A 24,494-nucleotide genomic window follows, 5' to 3' on the forward strand; every position below is an offset into this window, starting at 1 on the left:
TTTTTTTTTTTTTTTTTGTGGTACGCGGGCCTCTCACTGTTGTGGCCTCTCCCATTGCAGAGCACAGGCTCTGCAGCCATGGCTCACGGGCCCAGCCACTCCGCGACATGTGGGATCTTCCCGGACCGGGGCACGAACCCGTGTCCCCTGCATCGGCAGGCGGACTCTCAACCACTCTGCCACCAGGGAAGCCCCATTGATTTTCTTTTAAATAAGATATTCAAATTAATGGTTTAGTCAAAACCAGTGTTCAAACTTAATAGACCTTTATCATAAACAAACAACAAACAGAAAACCCAGACCATGTGTACACATGTGAAATGAATGGGCTTGGCATAGCCCATCCATTTCTTTTGGATGTGTCTAAATGACAGCACACGCTGCCACTAGATCTAGCTGTGACGATCAATACTGAGTGTAAAGATGGACAAAATGAATGGAGACAGCTGCAGTCCACTTGCCTTGTCTCATATATCAATGGTCTGATTTACTCTAGTTTTCATAATATTCCTAAGCCAGAGCCAAGTGGCCCTGAACTTTATGACTCAGAGAGGCTTCAGCTCAGGGATGCAGGTGGATTAACCGATGGCCCCTAAATAATGTCTGTTCCTCATGTAGGAATCCTTGGTCCACAAATCCTCCCACCATCACCAGGGCAGAGGCAGTAGAATCCTGATATTCAGGCTGACTTTTGGGAGTCTTTTCTTTCCTAACACAATTCCCACCATCCATGTCTGTTTTAAACAGGTTTCTCCTTAATAACATGTTTAGTTTTATTAAATACCAGCGGGCAGGAGAAGAAAAACATACAGTGTGATACTGGGGTCTGAAGAAGATGGATCTTAGACCCTGACCCTCTCTAGGGCGGTGCTATCCAAAGCCTGACAGGATTTCTGGAAGCAGATAGAAAAGCACTGATGAGGTGAGGAAGAACATTGTCGTACCAGCTTATAAGAAGTGGTATATAGACCTTGCCATTTTATGATCATGTGATTTTTTTGGTATAAAAAGTTCAATAATTAATACAATAAGTAAATCACTTCTGCACCATTAAATTTGATCTTGACACACAGGAAAATGAGCTAGCTAAATTTTTTTGAGTGCTTAGACTTTTATCCTCAAAATTCCTATGGTGAGTTGCTAAAACAGTCCTGACTCATTTTTGGTTATGTAATTATATACAGCTAATTCCCCTTAATGCTTCAGTAAAGATTCATGTTATACTGTTATTTCTGGAGCTACACTATTGGGTGTTGTCACTAAGGGGTTTTTAAGAAGGAAAAGCCAATGTTTTCACTCAGAAACGGCTGTAGGTATCTTCACATCAGATATTTATTTTGAAATGTACGCTGTTAATCACTTCAATATCTTTGGAACTTAAAAGTGCCCGAGAGCAAGAAGTGATCATCGGGTAAATCACATCAATGAACTTAACTAAGAGTCTTTAAGAACATTGGAAATCTATGTCAACATAATTTTTCTAGTTCCCCAGTAGAGGGCAACTTCTACACACTTTGACAGTCAACAAAAAAAATCTATGCACACCACATCAGTAAGAACCACTGTATGTTTAAAATAATACAATTTGTGTCTATGAATGGATTTTCACTAACAGGTAGCTATAAAATGTCATGAAATTTTAAATATGTAATTAGAAATTGAATATACTTAACAATGAGTAATTAGCATTTTATGATTAATATAAGTGTTATTGTGGGAACTTTAAAGTAGCAACCATTTAGGTCACTATGATAGATAGTAAGTGAAATATAAAAGGTAAATGATGAGAGTACTGTTCCTTAGTAAACATTTTGATTGAATTTCATTATGACTGACATAGCTAATGTGAATGCATAAAATCTAAGAATAGGCATTAAAAAAAAAGCCATAAACATCTCAAAGTATAATTAACTTCCTTTGTTACTATAAACTTTGAATTAATACTTATCAATGTTCATATTTTAAATGATGTCAGATATAAGAATGCAACTATACATGCGTATTTATGTATTTGCAAACAGAGTAAAATTCTACTATAACACATCTCATTACTATACAGATTTGGACATAATGTGTTATGTTTTCATTCATTCACCCATTCAACATTTATTTACTGAGCACTTACTATATGCCAGAGACTATTCTAGAAGTCAAGAATACAGTGTGACAAATCTGACAAAATTCCTTACCTTCTTGGAGCTTATACTCCCACTAATAAAAAATACTATATCATGAAGGCTTCTGAAAAGATTAGCTTATAAGATAGATGCTTACCATGTCTCATAACACTAGTTTCATTTTTTATTAGAAAAGTAGGCTTTGTTTTTAGAGAAATATTACAAGGAAAAATGAAATGCTTCAAATCTTAATATTCAAAGACCACTTGTTGACCTTAAATAAAGTAATAAAGTTGATTAGAAAAATATTAATTGTACGGAAAAGTACAAAATGAAAAGTGAAATTTTCTAGCACCCCACTCTCCCCAGAGATGTTAACAGTTTCTTGTGACTCTATCCAGAAAAGAATCTACCAGTATTCATCCATCATTCTTTCCACCCATTCATCTAGTCTTCTTAAATTATTCAAATTTATACAGTTTTCTTAAGACAATCATATAATCAGACAAAAATACTTACTATACTCACACTTCACTATATTTCTTGGAGTGCTTTCCATAAAAGAATGTATAAGTGTACCCCATTCTTTTATTTAACTCATTTTATTTTTTAATGTAGAAGTATTTTATAACATTCCATCTCTAAAACCCTCAAAATTCTAGTTTTAAAAGTGGTTATATAATTTTGTCTGAAACTGATAAGAGCTGTGGAATGTGTCGTTACTTAGTGTGTTTTAATTTGTGGAGACTGGGAATTTATGGATTTCAAAAAGAAGCCCGGAAAAATTACCTTTCCTATAGAGCAGCAAATGAAAAAAAAGGAATCAACATCTGCTTTGGGTAAAAAGCTTATCAATAACTCCATTAGATCACACACAGGGTAACATCTTTAGCTGTGAATTAGAAATTCTAATACTTTTTTTTAACTAGTCAATTTTTATAATAGTTCTGTGTTATACAATCATCATTTTTTGAGTTTGACTTAAAATTTTTCAATTAAACATGTAAGAATTACTTTCTCTCTATGTATAATACTGCTTAAACCATATATTTATTTCAGTGCAAGATTTGATATTAAAATGTGATCATCAGAATTTTTTTAATTTATAAAAATATTATGCAAAATAAAATACAGGGCACTAGGTGGTGCTGTGGGACCTTCCAGATAAACCAACATTGCAACCTGCACTTCATTAGTTAGTTGTGGTTGGTTCTATATATTTAAACGTACATTACATATTTTTTTCTAGATAAACTAATGCCATATAAACAATAAAAATAACATAATAGAAAAGCAAAGTTTTGATGAGGACCTCTTTCAAAAAGACATGACTCCCTTTCATACTCTAGCTTCTATGTTAAACTATTAAAAAAATCTCTATATTATAAATGTCACTTTTGAGGCATGCTTCTTAATCAGTTATTTTTCATTTATCTTTAATGTTATTTTTTAATATGTAGGCAAGAATAAAAAAATCAGTGAACTGATGAGGATGGTTATAATTTTTGTGACTTTGTTTGAATTAAAAAAAAAAAATCCCACAAAGACTCAGAGGCAAAAAATATACAAATCAATTATCACTGCAAAGTAAAGGAGCTGTTACAGTGGAGGATTACTGGACTGAATGTCAATATTATGACATAGTATGAGTGGGTTTTGTGTTTGGTAATTGCAATCACTGTTGCTTCTGTTGTGGTCATCTATTTACAATGCTTGCTGTCAGTTTATTTATCTCCTGTAAAACTAAACTACAGTGTGTGTGTGTGTGTGTGTGTGTGTGTGTGTGTGTGTGTGTGAAAAAAAGAATAAAAAATCAGCAATTATATATTTTTATCAAATAATTTTCTATTAGGCAATTTCCTATTTCACAGTACACATTGTGTTCTTGGGTTCTATTTTTCTATTCTCCCTACATGTGACTGCTTGTTGTAGAGCTGTTAATTCAAAGGCTGACAGTGGCCAGACTGACAAGGTAAATGTCTGAATCGGGCCATGTGTAAGATAATAGGGAGTGAGGGCACCCTAGAAAAAACAGAGTATAGGCATTCAAATCCAGATGAAAAACAAAACCAGCACACGTGTGCACACACTCACACCCCGACACCCCCCCTATGCAGGCCAAAGAAAGCACATCTGTGGCCTGCGTGAAGTCTGTGGGCCACTTATTTGTGACCTCCGACCAAGGCCAACACATCCCTAACCATGAATCTATGAGTGACGTATTTGAAAAGAAAATCCAATTTCAGTTCGAATGAAGGAGTGCCAGTGGTGTTTCAGCTGTCCTTCTAGAATGTTTACATCACTTGTATATATATCCCTCCTTAAAGATCAGAAATCACTAATGATTCAGGAGATAAACTGTAGTGGTCAAGAGAGTTAATTCTCCGCGACAAGCTACTGGTTCAACGAAAAACATAGATTTAGCAGTCTCCCTCTAGCGGCAGGGTCTTCTCTCCCTGGAACCACTTGTATGACCCCTCTAATGGGGTGTGGGTGGAGGGGCGAAGCATTTACTATTGAATGCATAGAAATATATGATTAACATACATTTTAAAAGGGTAGATGGTGATGGTGGAATTTATATTACGGTACAAGGTGTGATTAAAAGGAACAAAAATAAATTTTTGACAAAAGCAACAACACTCATCTAAAGGAATGTGGTCCTTCGAGCTTGTTATTGAGAGAAGCCAAACTCATTTTTAGATGATGCATCATTCCAAACATTTTTCGCTGTCTTCAGAAAGAGTTTGTGTGCCACATAAGAAAATAATATAAAATCATGTCATTCCTGAACTGGAAGACAGCACAGAGATTAACAATACTCTGGTTACTTTAGCTACACCTCACAAGTCAGTTCTTCTTGAAAGATAAACATGGTGAAGCTGCGGTCTCCAGGAGAGGCTGTGCCGTAGAAAGCTAAGTGACCTGATGCTCAGAGGAGGGAATCACAATTTACTTTGCATAGGGAATAAGCCTTACACCAGAAACCAAGGCAAAACCAGCATGCTTCAGGAATTTCAAATATTGTCTAAACATCCATGAGAGTCTCTACTAACATTGAAAATCATTTGGAATTTTTAGAGAATTTAATGCGTTCAAACCCAGATGTACAGAAGAGGTGACGAAAGGCAGAAACAGATTAGAGTCACACTGCTGAGTTCTTTTCATTCACTTTTTAGATTGCCTGAAATGCCATCTCACATGAGCATCTTGGTTTTCTTTTAATTGCACGCCTTCTTCTGCAGCAGCAGTTCCCCAGGGTCCCTAAGACCATTTTGGGGGCTCAGTGAGACAAAACATGACTCATGATAATACTAAGTAAGACACTCTTTGCCTTTTTCACCTTCATTCTTTCACAGTCGTACAGCGAAGTTTTCCAGAGGCCACCCAACATGTGATACTGAGAGATTTTATACAGAAACAGATATGAGACTCCAGCTGTCCTGTATTAAGCCAGACATTAAAGAGATTTGCAAAATGTAAAATAATGGTATTGTTCTCACTGGTTTTTCTTTTTGTTTTGGAAAATAGAGTTATTTTTCATTAAAATATGTACGTTTGCATATCACGGGGTTTACTGTTATTTTAAAATGAATTGATAATTTCCCAGCTTTAATTTCAAACGTGGTAAATACAGATAGATCTAACCGATACAAATGAAAACTCCTTGGGGTTTTCAACAAACCTTAAGAATGTAAAGGGGTCCTAAAAGCTTGAGAACGCTGTTCTTGAGGTAAGCTGCTCACATCTTAGTCTAAATCAATTCTGTTAGGGTGCTTTCCTCTAAATATTAATATGAATGTAAAACTTCTATCGAAATGAGCTTTGTTCGAAATCAGGGAAGGTAGAGCATCTGGGGGTAGGAAGCACTCATCCGGGCAAGGTGAGCCTGTCAAGCTTGATGCAGAGGGGTAAACAGAGGCAGGAGAGCTAGGGGCCCAGGTGGAATGACTCAGGTAGAAGAGGGAGCAGAGAGGGAGTCAGAAGGGTGCAATGGCAAATGTTTGGATTTCAAAATGTAGCCTGGGACCAATGCTACATCTAGAAAGGGGTCATTGCTCTTCACCTTCTCTTACCTCTTATACTTTGGGAGACTCCAATCCAGTCTCCACACTGAAATGCAATCCTTCATTGGTTTCCAACTCGTCTTTAAAGACCAGGCATGACCTACAACACCCTGTATGATCTGCTTCTGCCTACCTCTCTATTTCCATCCCTCCTCATTCTGCACTGGGCTCTCCATGCTCCAGCCCCGGGGCCCCTGGTCTGTTTCCTTGACTGGGCTATGTTCCCTTCCACCTGCAGACTTTGGTTTCCTTCAGCCATCAAGGAAGGCTTCCTGCCAATATCAATTTCCCCTGAACATGCACTCTTATGGTATCATGGATCTCCTTTGTAGTACTTCCTATAGTTGCAATTTTACAATTACTTGTATGATTTTTAAATTATTATCTGTGTGTCCTACACTAGACTGTAAGCTTATGAGGGCAGGGGTCATTCTTATTTTTACTCCATCCTGTATTCCCTGTACCTAGTAAAATGCCTAGGACATAGTACGAGTTCAATTAATATTTTTGAATGGAGGAATAAATGATTTCTTGCTTCTAGGACTGATTAATAATTATAATAACAATAATAGGGAGTATTTACTGAGCATAGACACTGTTCTATGTACTTCACGAATGTAACATAATTCTGAAAATAAGCCAGTGGATAGGTACAATTATTATCCCCACTTACAGAAGAAGAAATTGAGGCACACAGAAGTTAGACAATTTGGCCAAGGTCAAACAGTCATTTTTGAGGTCAGGATATGAACTCAACAGTTTGATTCTAGAGCCTGTAATATAATAACTGTCGTTTGTGGGCCCAATTTCTACTCATAAGGTTGCCATTCAAAATTATTTCCCATAGAAATCAACAAATGATTTACAAAGTTTAGGAAGCTAATTAGCAAATTGATGAGTGACTCTAATGGGGAACTGTGTAATATGTTCTGGAATTAAAGGTATCTAAAAACTAACAAACAGTCATTTTTGCATTACTGCTTTTGTAGCTTTCTATGTTTCATCAGTTAAAAGAGAAAAAAGACATTTGTACATTCTGTTTTCCAAAAGTAAAAGGGGATCCAAGAAATAATGACAAAAACGATGTTCTCTTCTAGACCTCTAGAACTAGATAGTACACATGTTAAGATATAGAAAAAAAAATCTCTGATCTTTGAGAAATTATATTTTTTAAAAAGGAAGTGAACCCAAATAAAGCAATGAGCCTAAACTTTCCAAATTAAATAGATACATGTCCTCCTCCCCAATCTGGTTTAATTTCATTAAAAACTTTCAGTATGTTTATTTCTTAACAAACACAGGTTTTATTTATATTAACCTGGTCATTTGAAATTACAAATTAGTCTCATGAGTCTTTAAATTCAAAACATAATTGTAATTCAAATCTATTTTTTTCTGTTATCACAGCATTCTTAAGAACGTATGTTACTACAAGAAAAACAAAGTGCAAATCTAGGAATACTACAAATTCCGACGACTTATCATCTAAAACCTAACAATCTATTTCATCATTTTTATGTTTAATTTCAATTTTATATTGTTAGTATCTTTGTAGTTCTGTTCAGCAAATAACTATTGGACACCACTCTATGTCAGCCATATCCTAGAAGCTGGGGAAACAATGTTAAAGGTGGCCTGGTCTCTACTTTACAAGAAATTACGGTCTAGTTGCGGTAAAGTAAAAAGCCAGAGGCCAGATAATGGGGGGAGGAAGGGCTGTTCACCTCACCTAACTGAACGAGGGTTTCTGAAAGGGGTGATGTCTAAACTGAGGCCAGAATGATGAGTAGGAAGGGCCAAGAGACAGGTGGAGGTGGAAGGTTCTGGAAGTGACCTGGGAAGTGGGGGGACAGCGTGTACAAAGGCCTAAACACAAGAAAGTGTGCTCATGGCATTTAGGATAGGCAGGATGAATGGGATGTAACAAGCACCATTCTGGCGGCAAGAATCTCACAAATTCCTCATAAGATAACCAGTTATATCTACTAGACTTCTCACCTGCTAGTAAATCAAAGAACCAGAAAGGGCAATTAGATTAAGGGATACCCCAAAAAGTGCCATTTGGAATTTTAACTTTCCTCAGCACTAAACGTTTTAAAAAATATATTACCAAAATGTTAGCCAAACCAAACATTTCCAGGGCTGCTAGGTTGAGAGATGGTTAGAGTGGAGGGTAGGGTAGTAAAGTTAGGAGCTTAAGACTGTCCGAATCTTCTATTGCTGGCGAACGTTTTGTTCTCTGGAGAATATTTATTAGTATGGCAAACTTACTCCTTCTGGAATTTTTGTTACTTGGCAAGGAGTTATTTCTATTCAAAAATGGAAAATTCAAAGACCTAAGACCCCTCACCGTATGGTAATCTATATGGCTTGTGTACTGGTGCTGTCTGCTGGGCCTCAAGTCATCAATTATGTATAGAAATGTACAGCTACAGCAGTAGCCAGTGTTGTGGGCCGGTCAGGGGTTTCCTAAGAGGAACAAAAACATTTGACTGTGTCTTCTTTTAGAAAACACAGGCTAGGTGAAAAGAGGAAAATCTTTGAGAGCAAATATGGGTAATCCTCAATATATAAATTAACTTCTTATAATAACTGGAAAATGAATTTTAAAAAAGTACTTGAAAAGAAACCGAAAATATAACTAGGGGAAAAAGTCTCAAAAATAGATACATGAAAGGCTGACATTAATTCATTAAAACCACACACTTTAGAATATACATCCATTCCTTACATATTTGAGGAAAAGTAACTAAATGGGGTCACCAAGCTCCAGGCTCTCTGAACCAAATTCAATGGATTCTATGTTTACAACAAGGAGTAGTCAATGTTATTTGAAACAAAATGTCTTGTAATCCCCAAACCTGGCTGGCTTCTGAGGTGTGAGATTCCATTCTAAATGAATGAAGCATTATTTAGACACTGACCAGAGGGTACAAGGACTATGACTGAAAGTGCGATCTAAGATATCTTACGGAATTTTCCCTATTATCCCAAACACAAAAGCTTTCACTGGGATTTCAATAAATGTAGCTCTACACATTGCTGCAGAAATTTAGTTATTCTCCCTTTCTCTAGTGGATAGCTGGGGTAGCAGCTGGTGTGTTTTGTAATTAAAACGTGAGAAAGATCTCTCTCAGTACCTAGATAAATGTGCTCAAGAAAATTTGGAGAAATGACTGACTTTAAGTAAAATGACTCTATTTCCTTTCCTGTAAGATATCCGACAAGCTTTGAAACATCTAAGAGTGAGAGTCGTGCTTTCAAAAAGCATACCGATTTCTTCTGCAGGAAACTATCGTGCATAAAAACATATTTACATTTATGTAGATTTAAATGCACATGTTTGAATGTATATCCTGATTGTTCAGCACTATCTGGGTGGAATTTTTAAGGCCTGACTTTTATAAAATAATTTAGGTGACATAAATATTGTGAAGTAGCTAGAAAAAGATATCATAATTTTATATTACTTTAACGAGTATCTAACAGTCTCATTTTGTCATTTCTATAGAGGTTAGGTCAAATGTCATATTATTTAGCCAAATCTATAAAATTGAAAGCATGTTTGTAAATCAATGCTAAGTCATTAGGGAATGCCTGAAACAGATAAGAATTAAATCAATTTCCTTATTTCTTAGATTTAACTGGAAATAGTTTGCTGATCATTCGTAGAAACTGTAATTTAGCAAAACAGTCTCCTGTGAATGCTAAAATACCTGAATTTCTCAGCTCTTATTTTTTAACACATGATCTCTGCCAGTTTAAATGTGAAAATTCTGACACATTTAAACACATGACATATCAAATTAACTACTTACTAATACAGTCCGTTAAAAAAGACAAAGCTACAGTTCCACAACAATTATACTTTAACTTACTGACTTCCATATTTTGGCTTATGTACAGTTAATTGAAGATATTGCAAATTCAGTGAGAAATGGAATTGAGGCCATTTAAAAAATATCTTTCACTGTAAATTTTTAAATTCATGTTTTATTACACACATGAAATGTGAAGAAAATCTTCAGTTACCGTCTACTATATGACAGGTGATTTACATAAATTATCTCAATCCTTAGAAATTTATTATTGAATATTGCTCCAGTAAGGTACATAACTTGTCCAGGGGTCACATGGCTACTGAAAGCCCCTCATGTTATCCATCACTCAACAGCATACGACTTCCTCCTCCTTGAAACACTTTGTTCTTTGGCTTGTGGAATATTGCAAACTCCTCTTCTACCTTCTTCTCCTAGATCTTCCTCCCTCACTTAGTTCAGTTCTCTTAGAAGACCTTCCCTGACTGCCTTATCTACCCCAACCTGCACCTACTTTCTATTCCTTTATCTTGCTTTATTTCTGTTCACAAAATTTATCACCACTTGATATTATATTTAGTTATTTGCTTATTGTGTTTATTACCCCTACTGTTCACCTATTCCTACCCCCCAGCGAAGGTCCCCAAGGTTGGGATATTGTTTGTCTATCTCCCCCTGTGTTCTCAGTGCCTACAACAGTGCCTGGCACAAAGGTGGCCCTCAATAAATATGCTGACTGAACGGCTAGAAGTGTGAAGCTGGGATTCCAATTGTGGTCTTTCTAAACTCTAGGGATATGACTATTTTACCACACCTGGTTTAATTTCAAATATAGCGCACCTTTACTAAAAGTTTCCAAATAGTAAACTCCAAGGACACAATACATCTTTACAATGAATCCTAAGACCCTGTCCCTCTCTGCTCTACCCAAAGCCTATAACTAAAGAAAGATGTTTTACTGAAAGAAAGGGAGTGAAAAGTCACCTGGTCCAGGAAGAAGGAAGAAAGGAGTTAACTTTTTGCACACTTACCTTGTTCTAAGTACTATGGGTCTAATATGTGTGTATGTGCACGTGTGCATTTGCATGTCCATTTCTGTGTACATATAATTCAGTGCCATTTCATCCTCATGGCAATAATATAAAGCAAGAGAGTGGGCCCTGGCTCCCTCCTTGAGAAGCTTACAGCTGAGAGGCTGGGAGGGAGAGAGGCTGAAATGGGAGCAAACTGCAAGTTCTCCACTGGCCAGGCAAAGACGTGTCAGTTTTCCTCTGGGTCAAGTGACCCAAGGAAGAGATGGACTCAAGTCCTTCTGATTAGGACTCCAGCCGTAGGAGTAGATCAGTAAAGGCCAAGGGCTGCGGCTGGCGTGTTAAGAGGATCACTGCCCATGCCAGGCAATGCTGTACTGGGAGGTTCCTAGTGAAGCAGGATTGCTGAAAAACCCGCAGCAGCGTCCCCCCGAGAGAAAGAGCTGGCCTTTGGCGATGTGCCACACTCGGAGGGCAGCAAAGCCCGATTATAAGCCAAGACACATCACTGTGTCCATTCCTCTCTGGTTCCTCCTTCCCCCACGTACCTGATCCTGGAAGGGACAGAAACAGTGGCTCAGGAATGGGACAGGAGGTGGCCCAAGGATGAGAGAAGAAACCTATCACAGTTCTCCCTTCCTTACTGCAGATGGTTGATCGTGAGTCGTGGGGGAGGGGAAGAAAGGGGAAAAGCTTTCAATTAGCTAAGAGACTGAAGTTTTGACATTAGACTGGACTAGGCTTTTTCTCTATTTATTGAAGTACATCAAACATGGTATAAATTTTTACACATATATCTCATACACATACATACATACCTGGGTAACTGTCACACAAATCTAAATATGAAACATTTCTAGTAATCTAGAAAGATCCCTCATGCTTCCTCCTAGTCAAGTCCCACTCAGCCAAAGTCATCACTATTCTCACTTTCATTGCCATGGGTTAATTTTTCTCACCTTGAACTTCATATACATGAAATCATACATACAAACTCTTTTGTGTATGGTTTCATCGGCTCAATCTTACGTCTGTAAGAGTTAACCATGTTTCTGGGTGGAGCAGTAGCTCATCTTTTCCATTCATATGTCGTGTTCTATTGTATGAACACATCACAACTTATTTATCCACTCCCTAATGATGGACATTTGAATTTTTCCCTTTTGGTTTATGAAAAACAGCTGCTACGGAACATGCCTTCCGGTGGACATGTGCACTCATCTGTTGGGTATATACGTGACAGTAGAACTGCTGAGTCAGGGGTAGGCATGCATTTAGCATTCATAGATATTGCCAAACAGTTTCCCAAAGTACTAGAACCACTTTCCACTCCCACCAGCAATATATGAGAATTTCAGTTACTGGGCATCTGCATTAATACTTGCTATTGACAATCTCCTTAAATTTTAGCCATTCTGCACTTTCCTGATGATTGATGATGTTGAGTCCTTTTTTAGATGCTTTCTGAAGATTTGGATATCATTTTCAATGAAATGTCTATTCAAATCTTTGCCCATTTCTTATTGTGTCACCTATATTTTTTACTGATTGTATGAGCTATTTACATAGTCTGGATACGAATCTTTTGTTGGATACCCGACAATGTGTGTACTCGAAATATTTTCTCTGACTCGTGGCTTGCCTTTAACTCTCTTAATGGTAGTTTTTGTTGAACAGATGTTTTTAATTTTAACGAAGTCCATTTGATCAATCTTTTCAGATATAGTTATGATTTTGTGAGTTGAGAAGATGTTCTCCCGTGTTTTCTCCTAGTACACTGGACTTTTTAATACCTGAAAGTGACTGGAGAAACTATGGTTTTTTTCTGAAATTTTATACAAAAAGGGGAAAGAATTATTTCACAGAGCAAGTGTAAAAACAAGTACTGAGTGACAGTAATATTGCTTTATGCTTGTACCCAATAAGAGTCTAGCTCATCAATGGCTTGACTATGAAGATTCATTTGAGAAGGTATAGCACCCTTTTTTTTTTTAAATGAACAATCCTCCCAGTGAGTACATGAGGCACTCCTGATTTATTAGCTAAGTTTATTATAGATATGACACAGCTATACAGAATCAAGACTTTCCATTATTGAATATATATCGAGTGCCTTAGGGCATTCCATACAAAGAGATGCTTCTTCTCTTATAATTTGGTTTTCTTAGAAATGCTATTTGCTATTGAAGTTTAGTGTCATACTGAAGGGATGCTGGGCAGGAATTCAGAAGTGTTTCCAGTCTGCTCTGTCACTGACTGCCTAGCAATAGCTCATCCACATCCATAGAGTTAATTTTCCAAAACTGTGCATTACAAGGTTGGATTTGGATTTCTAACCTGTCTTTCTGTCCCCACCCAGTGACCCCAAACTAGAAACCTAGGAGTCAACCCTAACTCCTCTCTCTCTCTCACCTGCCACATCTACACCCACCAAGGACTCTATCCCACCTCTAAAATAACTTTGCAATATATATTTGCTTCTCATCATCCCACTGCTACTTTCCTCTAGGCCAATGTTCTTTTTCTCTTGAATCACGGTACCAGCCTCCTAATTAGTTCACACCTCTAGTCTAGCCCTGCTCCAAACCATCTTCCATACGCAGTCAAGGTGGTTCCTCTAAGTTAATAATGACGAAGTCTTCTACAGCACTTACTCTGCACTTGGTCCTTTATAAGGCATGATCTCATTTGATGTCTCTAACAACCCTAAGAGGGAGGTACTGTATTCCTCTTTCCTTTAAATGGAGTCATTGAAGCTTAAAGAGGAAGAGCAACTTCCCCACGATGATTCAGACAAGGAAGGAGTCTGCAAATCTGATCAGGTTGCTCGCCCCACTCGCCCTTAAGTTCATCAAATGAACCAGGCTCTCTCTCTGTACTGGCCCCTGTGTGTGCTGTTCCCTCTGCCTGGAACATTTTTTTTTCCTACTCTCTACTTCCCACCCCCCTTTTCCCTGACTGACGCTTCATCTTTCAGGCATCAGCACTCCTGAGGTTCCTGAAGGTTGAAGTCTCTATTTACATACTCAAATAGTTCCCTATCTTCTCTCACAGCATTGTCCACATTTTATTTTGATACTTGTTTAACTGTCTTCTCCACTAGATGAATATTCCTTGAGGGGAGGGGTGGTCTATCACGTTTATTACTGTTCCTGCGGGCCTAACCACGTGCTGCCCAACTTTTAGTAGGCACTCAATAAAGGTTAAAAGAAAAAAATGTCAGAAGAATATTTTGTGATTTGTGGATTGTTCAATGAGAAACACAATGGACCACAAAACTGTGAAATAAACCATCAAATAGAAATTATATTCTTTTCTCAAACAGCCCCCAAATAGATCATCAGGAAGTGTGTAAACTTGCTATAAGTTCCTTGAGTGCAGCGTCTGTATCTTATTCATTTCTGTAGTGCTTCCCACACGACGGGCATTTATTAAGTGACTGTCAAGCAGAATTACTCACAATGCCTCTCTTTGGATGCTTTTCCCTATCCATTACTGAAGACACACTCAAGACTCCCCTCAGATGAAAATACAGACTAGTATGAATTCTGGAGCCAGACTACTTCTGTTCAAACTCTAGCACCATCTGTTGTATGATCTTAGATAATGATTAAACCCTATGTACCTCAGTATCTTCATCTGTAAAATGGACATAATAATTGTACCTATGATGGCTGTTAACATAACTGATGCCATCTTGGGCCCTTACAGTTTCTCCCGTCCTTCTGTGAACCTACCCAGTAATTCAGTTTTCTGTTGTCGAGAGCTTTGTAGTTAATAGATATTGTTCAATAATCATTAGGATCAGGTGGCCTCTATGCTGTTAGTCCCCAAACAATGATGAAAACCACTGAGGAATTCTCAGTGCCCACAAGATTAGTTACTCATTCACGAGTCTTGACTTAGGAATGCACATCCTGTTTCCAAGCACATACTCCATACCATAGGTTAACTATAAAATTATCTCAATGGCCCCTTGGCAGTACGGAGTGCAGCTGCGAATGCTTCTGCATCATGGTCTGCCCAATCTCACCCTGTAAGTTACCCTATAATACACTGATCCATTGATTACATGGAGCTGCCTGCCTCAATTTTCAGTCTCAAGATGCCTTCTCAGTTCGGTGGGCACTTTTTGTTCCCTCCGTCCTCCAACACACCTACTCCATAGGGCTGATACAAGGATTACATGAGTTAACATAAAGTATTAGAATAGTGACAGACACAGAGAAAGTACTATGATACTGATGCTACTATTTATACTACTACTACTACTACTGCCACTAAAACTAATCCTTCTCTTCTCTGAACTTCTTGAAAGCAAATGTGTTAACTATCTTTTTACCTCCATCCACAATGCCAGGTATAAGGCCCCACACATCATTGGTCCATAATGAGTATTAGTTGGGTAGGTTGAGAGATTATTGCATTTCTAAAAAGAGCCAATGCCAGAGAGTCAGATGAACGGATTTTTTAGGTAGGTCAAATGTCCACTATTTATTTCAAGCTAAGTCAAAACTGTGCTTTGTAGGTAAGTTGGAAGAATGGGCTTGGAAGGCTTTAGAAGAGTTATTTTGATGGAGCCAATTAATCTGAGGCTGCCACAGCAAAATCACAAAGGATTTAGGTCAGTGATTCTTGCTTCTTGTCCAAGATCCTGACAAGTACACAGTTTAAGAAAAAAAAAAAAAGCCAATACGCACAGTGGAAGCCTCTTCCATTTCCTTTTTAGTACTACTTTCATTGGAGAGTATCCAACAAGGTAAACTGCCCCCCACCCAAAAAGCAGACTGCCAATCCTTGGCAGAAACTGACGTCAAGAGATCCATGGACCGAGCAAAGTATCAGGGGACTCTGTAATTCTAACTCGGCTTATTATATATTAAGATCACATTATTACAGCATAAAATCCAGTAAATATAGAAAATATAAAATTTTGCCAAAAAATTATGGTTCACTAATAATATCTTTTGTACTCCTAGAAAGCACAAAACACTATCTATATTTATATAAACACTGAATTAATCAATAATAAGTCAGATATTTGCTTCCTTTTTTCAAATATCTATATATGCATTTTTAATTTTAATTTTTATCTAGATTTTTTAAACTGTATTTTACTGTGTAAAATACAGTAAAAATCTCATATAATGATTTAAAAATCACAAAGTTATGTCCAAATATTATTTTAGTGCCTCATGATTGACGGTAGCTGACTTTATGACTGAGTTTAAAATTAAAGTTTATCTTTACTTAAAGCACAGGTAACAGAAGTTTTAAATTATATCATTAAATTAAATTAAATCATTAAATTCAACCTCAGATATTTAATAAACCAAAATTTTCTTATTATTGATAAATAATGCTTCAAAATTATAGGGATGGTCACCAACTTATCAATATCTGAAAGTTCTGCTCCAGCTCCAAAAGGTGGGTAGGTATATATTTACTGTTTCTCAATATACAGTCATTTTATTCAAATGAAGCAATGCTTTAGGCACTCAAATTCTGGAATCAGACAGTCTGAGTCTTAGCTCTGTTTCCTAATAGCTATGAGGACTTCAGCAAGTTATTATTTTTCTTTTTTTAAACTTATAATTTTGAGATCATTGTAGGTTCATATGCAGTTATAAGAAATAATGCAGAGAGATCAGTGTACCCTTCACCCAGTTTTCCCCAGTGGTAACATCTTGCACAAGTTTAGTATTGACAATATCACAACTGGGAAATTGGCAGTGATACAATCTACCCCTCTTATCCAGAGTTCACCAGAGTTTACTATTTTTAGAGTAAAATAGTTTTATACAACTTAAGAAAATACTTATTCTCCCTTCATGGAAAAGGGTCTACTTTCCTAAGTATTTCCTTCCAGATTTTCTTGGTCTTGCCTTTTATCATGCAGACAAAAATTCTTCTGAGTACCCTGTGTTGAAAATGTACTTGGGTTATAAATACATTAGGGGCAAAGAAACTTTATCCTTTGACTCCATATTCAGATCTTTTCCTCTTCTGAGCAACCTATAAGCAAGGCTTTTTTTGCTATGCATCCTAAAAAACATGGCTTAGTTAATCTACAAGGTATTTGCTCAGTTCCTGAGTCACTGGAATAATGTACGTATAGAGATCTGCGAGCTGTTTAATATCATAACAGTGCGACACCAAGATGAATACAAAGTTCTCACACTAATTCTCCTAACAGTTATAGTCTCTGCCTCTATAAAAAAAATATGTTAAAATGATAACTAAAAACCAAAACCAACAAAACAAAAGAAACAAACAAAAACTTATTTGGCTTTCCCTAGTATTGTCCAGTGCAGTGCTGTCGACTAGAACTTTCTGCAATGATGGAAAAGTTCCAGTCTGCACTGTTCAACACAATAGCCAGTAGCCACATGTAGCTATTTAAACACTTGAAATGTGGCTAGTGCAACTAAGGACTTGAATTTTAAATTTTATTTAATTTTCTAATTAATTTAAAGTTAATTAGCCACATGCGGTTAGTTAATAGTGTATTAGATAGTGCAGGTCCACAAACGTCAATTGTTCATGAATTCTTTAGTGGAGACACTGAACGTCACTTTTAGTTTTAAATGATTTGCAATGTTATCCATTGGATAAAATTTGGGAGCTCTTTTCTACAATTTTACTTGAAAAGAATCACTGAAAATCAAATTGTCAGAGCCTGCACGAAGAAAAGTTTCTGTTTCATTGTGCTATGTTGGTGGGAGTTGGCTAAAGAATTCATCACTTTATCCAACATTTGTCTCCATCTATAATTCTCTGGTTCTTTAGGCTGTTCTATCTGCCCTGCATTACCAAGTGGCTTCAGGCAGAAAAACATTAAAAACAAAACAAAACAAACAACAACACACATAGTCAATATAGCAAATGAGTCTGCAATCAGATAACAAAAGTGGCAAGTGACAAAAGCCAAGTCTCTACTCAATATTCTGTAATAACCTATATGGGAAAAGAATCTAAAAAAGAGTATATATATATATATATATATGTGTGTGTGTGTGTGTGTGTGTGTGTGTGTGTGTGTGTGTGTGTGTGTAACTGATTCACTTTGCTGTACACCTGAAACTGATACAACATTGTAAATCAACTAAACTCCACTAAAAAAAAAAAAAAAAACTATCACTGTCAAAAAAACCACTTTAAATTCCACCACAGTACACTGACCCTATTGCTCAGTATTAAAAACTTTACTCAAGTTTTGAAAACCTCCAGAAAGCTTTGGTTTCAGCAGTCATTATACTGCGGCTCACAATTAACACTGCCAGATTCCTCTCTAATCAACTATTCGCTCAGATGTCCAGCATTTCTTTGGAGCTCCTTACCTCCATGTCACCATGGTTTAGGAGATGACACATGCCTGTGTACTTTTCAGAATGAAGGGCGGGCTTTAAGTGGGTTTTAACACTAAATGAGAACAAGGGTGAGAGAAGAGAAATCAACCCTTTTAGTCAAAGTTGAGCTTCCGGCGAGCTGCAGGCAGTGCACAGCGTGAGAGAATCTGGCTCCAGAAAGTGCCCGTGTGTTGACAGCTGAATAAGAGTTTGAAGCCTTAATGGTACAAATGTTCTATCACTGGTACAGTTACACAGGGCTTTACTTCACCAGAACCGCCAAAATATGCAAAGCTGTTGACAACCCATGATGTGAAATTAATTCACTCTAGACTTTGACATTAAATTAGCAAGTTATTTTTACATAGGTAGTCACCCTGCACTGACTTGATTAACTGAAGAAAAAGAAGGATCATTTCGTTCAGCCTAAAACTTTCAAGGAGTAAGACTAGAGACTATGAAAGAATGCAACTAGTACCCGTGCCTTCCTTCTGGAACAAACCCGCTAGACAGCAGGTTGGCATTGTGTAACATTTTTATCAGGTGTAAATTCAATTTATTTCACAGGTGAGAGATCTCCAAATGCAAAGTTCACCCCAAAGTATAAATATTCAAAATAATCTGGGAGTAAATTAAAATCACTAAGAGATACTCCTACCGGTACGTAGCATCACGTGTAAAACATAAAGATACCGCAGTCTATAAAATTACTTCCAGTATTAACATTCAGTGTTTGGGAATTTTAAAGCTTTTCTAGGCATCTCAGTTTTAACTAAATAATGACAAGTTGTTCTGAATGCTACCCAGCCTATACTAGCCCTTTTGTCTTCTTGAATTCCTGCAGCACATATCTGGGGGATGTATTCTGCAACTTAGTAGTTGATCTTTTATTATGACTTCCTGTTCATGATTATTATCACCAAAATGAGAAAGTGAGCCCCCGAGGACAGGGACTAAACCTCTCACACGTGCCTCCTGCAGGTCTGCTGTATTAGTTAGGAGCATGGGCCCTGGGGCCAGACATCCTGGGTTCAAATCCTGCTCTACCACTGACAATCGGTGTGATCATAGCAAGTTATCACCCTAGCAAGTTATCTAACCTCTCTGGGCCTAGGTTTCCTCAGTAAACTCTGGATAAACACAGTACCTACATGCCTTTGTGTTATTGCAAGGAATGAATAAACGTATACATGCTAAATGCATGGTGCAGTTCTTGGCACTTAGTAAGTATTCAAAAGATGTTGGTTTACATTATTAGTAGTAGGTTTTTCTTGGACAAGTAGAGTTAAAAAAATAACAAAACAACTTTTTCTTTTTTTTTTTTCTGGATTGCAGGATGCATTATGGAAACTCTGATGTGAAGCATAAAACAGCTTCATTTTTAAACATCCCATGTTGGGTAAATAGAAAGAAAGGCTGATAAAGGAAATGAGGTTATCCTTTTGAATATATCATTGTTGGTAATACTGACAGGTAAATTCTACTATCCTAAATGATGTTTCTATGAACAGTCACCTTGTGATTCGTATAATATGAGGCCTCCACAGCAGACAAATGAGGCTTATTCCTAAGGCCTGATTACTGATAGACCATAAAATGAGTAATGTTAGACGCATTATCTTTGTTATTATAGTGAATGATTTATTCTACACCAGAGCTCAGGAATCCTAATATTAACATATCTCGCGGCAATCAATCATATTCAATTTTGACTTTCAAATCTTTGTGAAACATCAAATGATACTGCTAAGCATACAGCTTAATTGTGGAGACTGCTGATGTGGACAATAATGCCATTAGTGGGCCCAAAAAGCTAAATCAGCAGTATCGAGCCTGAAAATAAAAGAGGTTGGAATTCTGAAGAAAAAGAGTTAACCCACCAATTGAAACAAGATAAACACACTAAAAATAATTTGCAAAACAATGTTCTCCCTGCATTTAATAAACATGTGTCAGAAGAAACAAAAATCACAGGAGCTGAAAGTAAAAAAAATCAATTAAAATAAAGTCACAGGGCATGGTAGAGAATTCTTTCTGGCAGTCATTTGATATAATGTGGTTAATATTTCCAGTCAGTCAAATTAACGCCATTTTGCCACTGCAGATTTACAGTCACAAAATGCACACTCCCAAGAGGCTTATTTTATTCCAAGAATCAGAGTAACAAATTCCTTTTAGGCATAGAACAACTTGACCATTTTCTTCTGAACGTAAGTAATGAAAGAGAAACCGTCCCTCAGAAAAAAAATTAATTTGCTGTACATTCACATTTGGCCATCATCTTGTTCCTCCTTGATTTCCCCTTCAAAGTCCTTGGATAGAAACCCATCCATTTATCGCTCCATTTGTATCAACAGATATGCTTTTATTTCTTATCGGCCTGCCTATTCGTATCATGTGTACTCCGCCATGTTATTGATTGAAAGGAACTCAGGCAAGGTGGTGTCAGCTCATATTCCTAAAGGGAGTCCCCCGAGTAGATTGGTGAGGCACTTAAGGTCAAGTCAGAATTGTCTGTTTCTACATTAAAACTGCAGGGCACAGAGACAAGAAGAATGTAGATTTCTCAAGCATGCCAAACAAATACGAACATTCAACCTTCATGGTTTTATCTTCCCCCACAGAGTTCAGAGGTACTTTTCATGGAGGAAAACTTGGTTTTCTAAAAACAAAAATTATTTGAAACCCTTCTTCCTACTTTCCATGCTTTCTTCTTCCTTTCTTTCATCTCTTTTATTTATCCATCCAAATGGCTACTCCAAACAGAGAGAAATCGTAAGGCAAATAAAGTCACTGAAGCACACAATGGCCGGAGAGAGAGGATCTAGTAAGTCCCCTAATAGGTTAATCTGGTGTTTTCCTGATGACTTGTGAGGTAATCCTTTTCTCCTTTGAGCAAGGAGAAAGTAAAGTTAACCATGTTTGTCAACTATATGTTTAGCACCATAAAAATTCCCAAGATCTGGATTATTGGAAGAACCTCAAAATTCATTCATCAAACACTTTCCAGAGCACATATTATATGCACAGCACTCTTTCTGGAACAAGGGTTTCAAAGATGGATATGATATGCTTGCATGATATGTGCTGTGATAGGACATAAACCACATGTCAAGGGAGAGAACAGCATATCATGGCCTAAAGAGCTAGAGTTAGACAGACTGGGATTCAAATTTGTCTTTCTCCAACATAGTGGGGCTCTGGGAAGTCACCTACCTTCTTGAATTTCATTTTGCCCAAATATAACATAGACATCATATTATTTATCTTACATAGTACTCTTGGTAGATGGTTAATAAACAATAGTTTGCTTTTCCTCCTTGGATACAAAGTCAAGGACAATTCGTTTGGTCTAAGGGCAGAGAAGATAAGGGGACAAGGGGCCAAAGAAAGGGCAGAGTTGACGCTGGCTTTGTAGAAAAAGTAGGATTTCAATAGAGAAAAATGGGAAGTAAGGTATTCTTGGCAAAGAAAGCATCATGAGGGAAAAAAATGGAACTGTATAAAGTACATGTTTGTTTGTTTTTTTAAAAAGCACATGGCATGTTTAGAGGGAGAGAGCAGAGTGGTTAAGAGTGGGGTTATGGGGTCAGCCTGCCTGAGCTGGGATCATCATGCCTACTTGGGATAACCTGGGGTAGGTAACTTGCTTATTCACTTTCCTCCTGTATTGCCCACATATAACAATACCTACGTCATAGGGTGTATTGAAGATTAAATGGAGGATATATATATATATCTCCTCCATATATATGTGTGTGTGTGTGTGTGTGTATATATATATATATATATATATATATATATATATATATATATATATATATATATATAAAACAGGGCCTCCTGTAAAATCAATGTTACTGCCATTATTGTTAGAGCTATTACAACTAAAGACCTATTATTGTTAGAGAAGTCTCAGTGGGTTGGGGATGGCTCAAGTTTAAGGAAAATGGAAGAAATATGGGTCATCAGAGTGGTATTTTTCATTCTTCCTTTTGACTACCAGGCATCTGATTACTTAGTACTCTAAAAGCAATATTTTATCTCAGTTGGGTGAATGGGTTACTTCTATAGATATCAGGCTACTCTATGTCTCCTCGCATTGCTAAATATATTCTCGTCCAGTGGTTGCTAAACCTGGCCGTGCATCAGAATTCCTTGGGAATCTGATTTTAAAGAGAGAGAGAGAGAGAGAGAGAGAGAGAGAAACTCTTGGGTCTAAACCTAGAGATTCTTATTCAATAAATTTAAGGTGGAGCTGAGAAAACTGCATTTTTTAAAAAGCTTCCCTGGTGATTCTGATAAACACCTAAATGTGGAGACCTTCACTGTAGTCTATTCAGAAGCCAGGTCAATATGTTTTACTCTTATTGCCCATTGAATAAAATAACATCCAGCTTATCTAATAATAAGAGATTCATAAAAGTGCTAGCCTCCTTTTAATCTTACAGAAACACTCTTATTCATTGAAAGAAGGCATTAATAAGAGTATAACTTTTTTGTTAATTAGTTACTGAAGCATTTTGCAAGGATGATAGCATGAAAGAGCTTGGAATGACAGAGGTAAGTTAACTTTTCATCAAACATTAAAAACGAAAATACCCTTTTCTCAGATTAAATATCACAACGCTTCCAAAATAAGTTGTTTCACCATTATTTACTCTACTCTCAGATACATTTAGGAATGTAAATTATGAAATAAGAATCCAAGGAATTCATGATGGTTTCAACATTACTACTAGGAAGACTCAAATTTTGATTGTCCAGAGTCCGTTTGTTCTTTCAATAGATTTGTCTGAAAGAATATCAGTCAGCCATATCAGTGAGACCTATTAGCTTCATAAAATAATTGCTTATTTTATTAAGACCATTTATAGCTTCTTAGTGCACCTAAGGGTTTATTGATCATTATTGGATAGGAAGTCCTAGAGGAAGAACATTTTAAGCAAAAGGCTGATTTGGAATACAAATAAACATCCCTGAGGTTATAATTTTAAAGTAATTTTATGTGATTTACAAATAAATTCAAGGGCAGGGCAAGATACAAGGGCTGGCAAGGTAAGCCCAGGGACCAGGTCAAGAACTGCCATATTAAGTACAGATTTTATCCTGAGAGAAAGGAGGGGCTACTCAGGGATTTTAGTGGTAAAATTTACATTGTAAAAAGGTCTAATACAGTAGTTCTCAACACTGAACACATATTCGAGTCACCCAGGAGCTTTAAAAGCATATCAGTGTCTAAACCCCCCTACACCAGATTATAATTTAATTGGTCTGGGGTGGGGCCCACACAGCAGCAATTTTCTTAAAAAAACTACCCCAGTTATTTACTATATGGCCGGGGTTGAGAACTACTGCTCAGACTGGAAGCAAGGAAATCAGCAGGGCTGTGGAGAGACGATGGCTGAACAAGGGCCCTGGTGGTGGAGATGGAGAAATGTGAATAAAGTTGACAAATACTCAGGTGATAAAATGAACAGGATGTACTGATTGGTTACCTGTGGCAAGTGAGGGAAATACATGAAGTAAAAATTACGTACAGGTTACCCCAGGAAAATGGGCAAATTGTGATGCTGTTCATTGGCCTTAAATTCTATTGGACCTGGGTTTGGATCTGGTTTGTCCATTTTCTATTTTGAGCCTTTGGCCAAGTTATTTAATATCTCTTTGACTCCTCATACAAAATGGAGTCAATTTCACTTACTTCACAGCTGTAGAGATTATACAAGATAACATATATAAAGGACCTAGGACAGTGCCTGTTACACAACAGGTGCTTAATAAATGTTTTTCCCTTCCATATTATAACACAGCTACTCCAGGTGTCCCATTTAAATTCCTAAAGGAACTAAATTTGTTTCAATACATGAAATTATTTTAACATAGTATTTAACAAATACTATGATTTCTACTTCTCAGAAGATGCAAGACACTTAAAAAGGATGTCTTGGATGTTGGGAAATAGTTTACTATCATTTCTAGAAACACAGATACATTGAGGGAAATCTGCTTCTAATTTTAAGTTATTTCAGAAACAAACAGTAAGGATAGAGAGAGTTTGATAATGAAAGACTGATCTTAGGAAAAGCATTCTAGTTTCAATTTATAAACA

The 24,494-nt window shown here is 36.9% G+C and overlaps 1 protein-coding gene and 1 long non-coding RNA gene across 7 annotated transcripts in view; one reads left to right on the top strand and one right to left on the bottom strand.

Moving 5' to 3' along the window:
* The window catches only part of SLC10A7 (solute carrier family 10 member 7), a 251,725-nt gene that overhangs the window by 92,222 nt on the left and 135,009 nt on the right, over nt 1-24,494 (bottom strand). For 2 of the 6 annotated variants that reach the window (XM_049708816.1, XM_033402782.2), the window contains exon 6: nt 15,376-15,462. The exons of the other annotated variants lie outside the window; for them this stretch is intronic. In XM_049708816.1, the coding sequence (XP_049564773.1) occupies nt 15,376-15,462 (87 nt within the window). The remainder of the gene's footprint in view (nt 1-15,375; nt 15,463-24,494) is intronic. 6 annotated transcript variants of the gene reach the window in all.
* Nucleotides 1-24,494, top strand: part of LOC125964180 (uncharacterized) — a 672,498-nt gene that overhangs the window by 68,010 nt on the left and 579,994 nt on the right. The gene's annotated exons all lie outside the window — the stretch shown is intronic.

This window comes from Orcinus orca, chromosome 4 (assembly GCF_937001465.1).
Source record: "Orcinus orca chromosome 4, mOrcOrc1.1, whole genome shotgun sequence".
NCBI classification, from domain to species: domain Eukaryota; kingdom Metazoa; phylum Chordata; class Mammalia; order Artiodactyla; family Delphinidae; genus Orcinus; species Orcinus orca.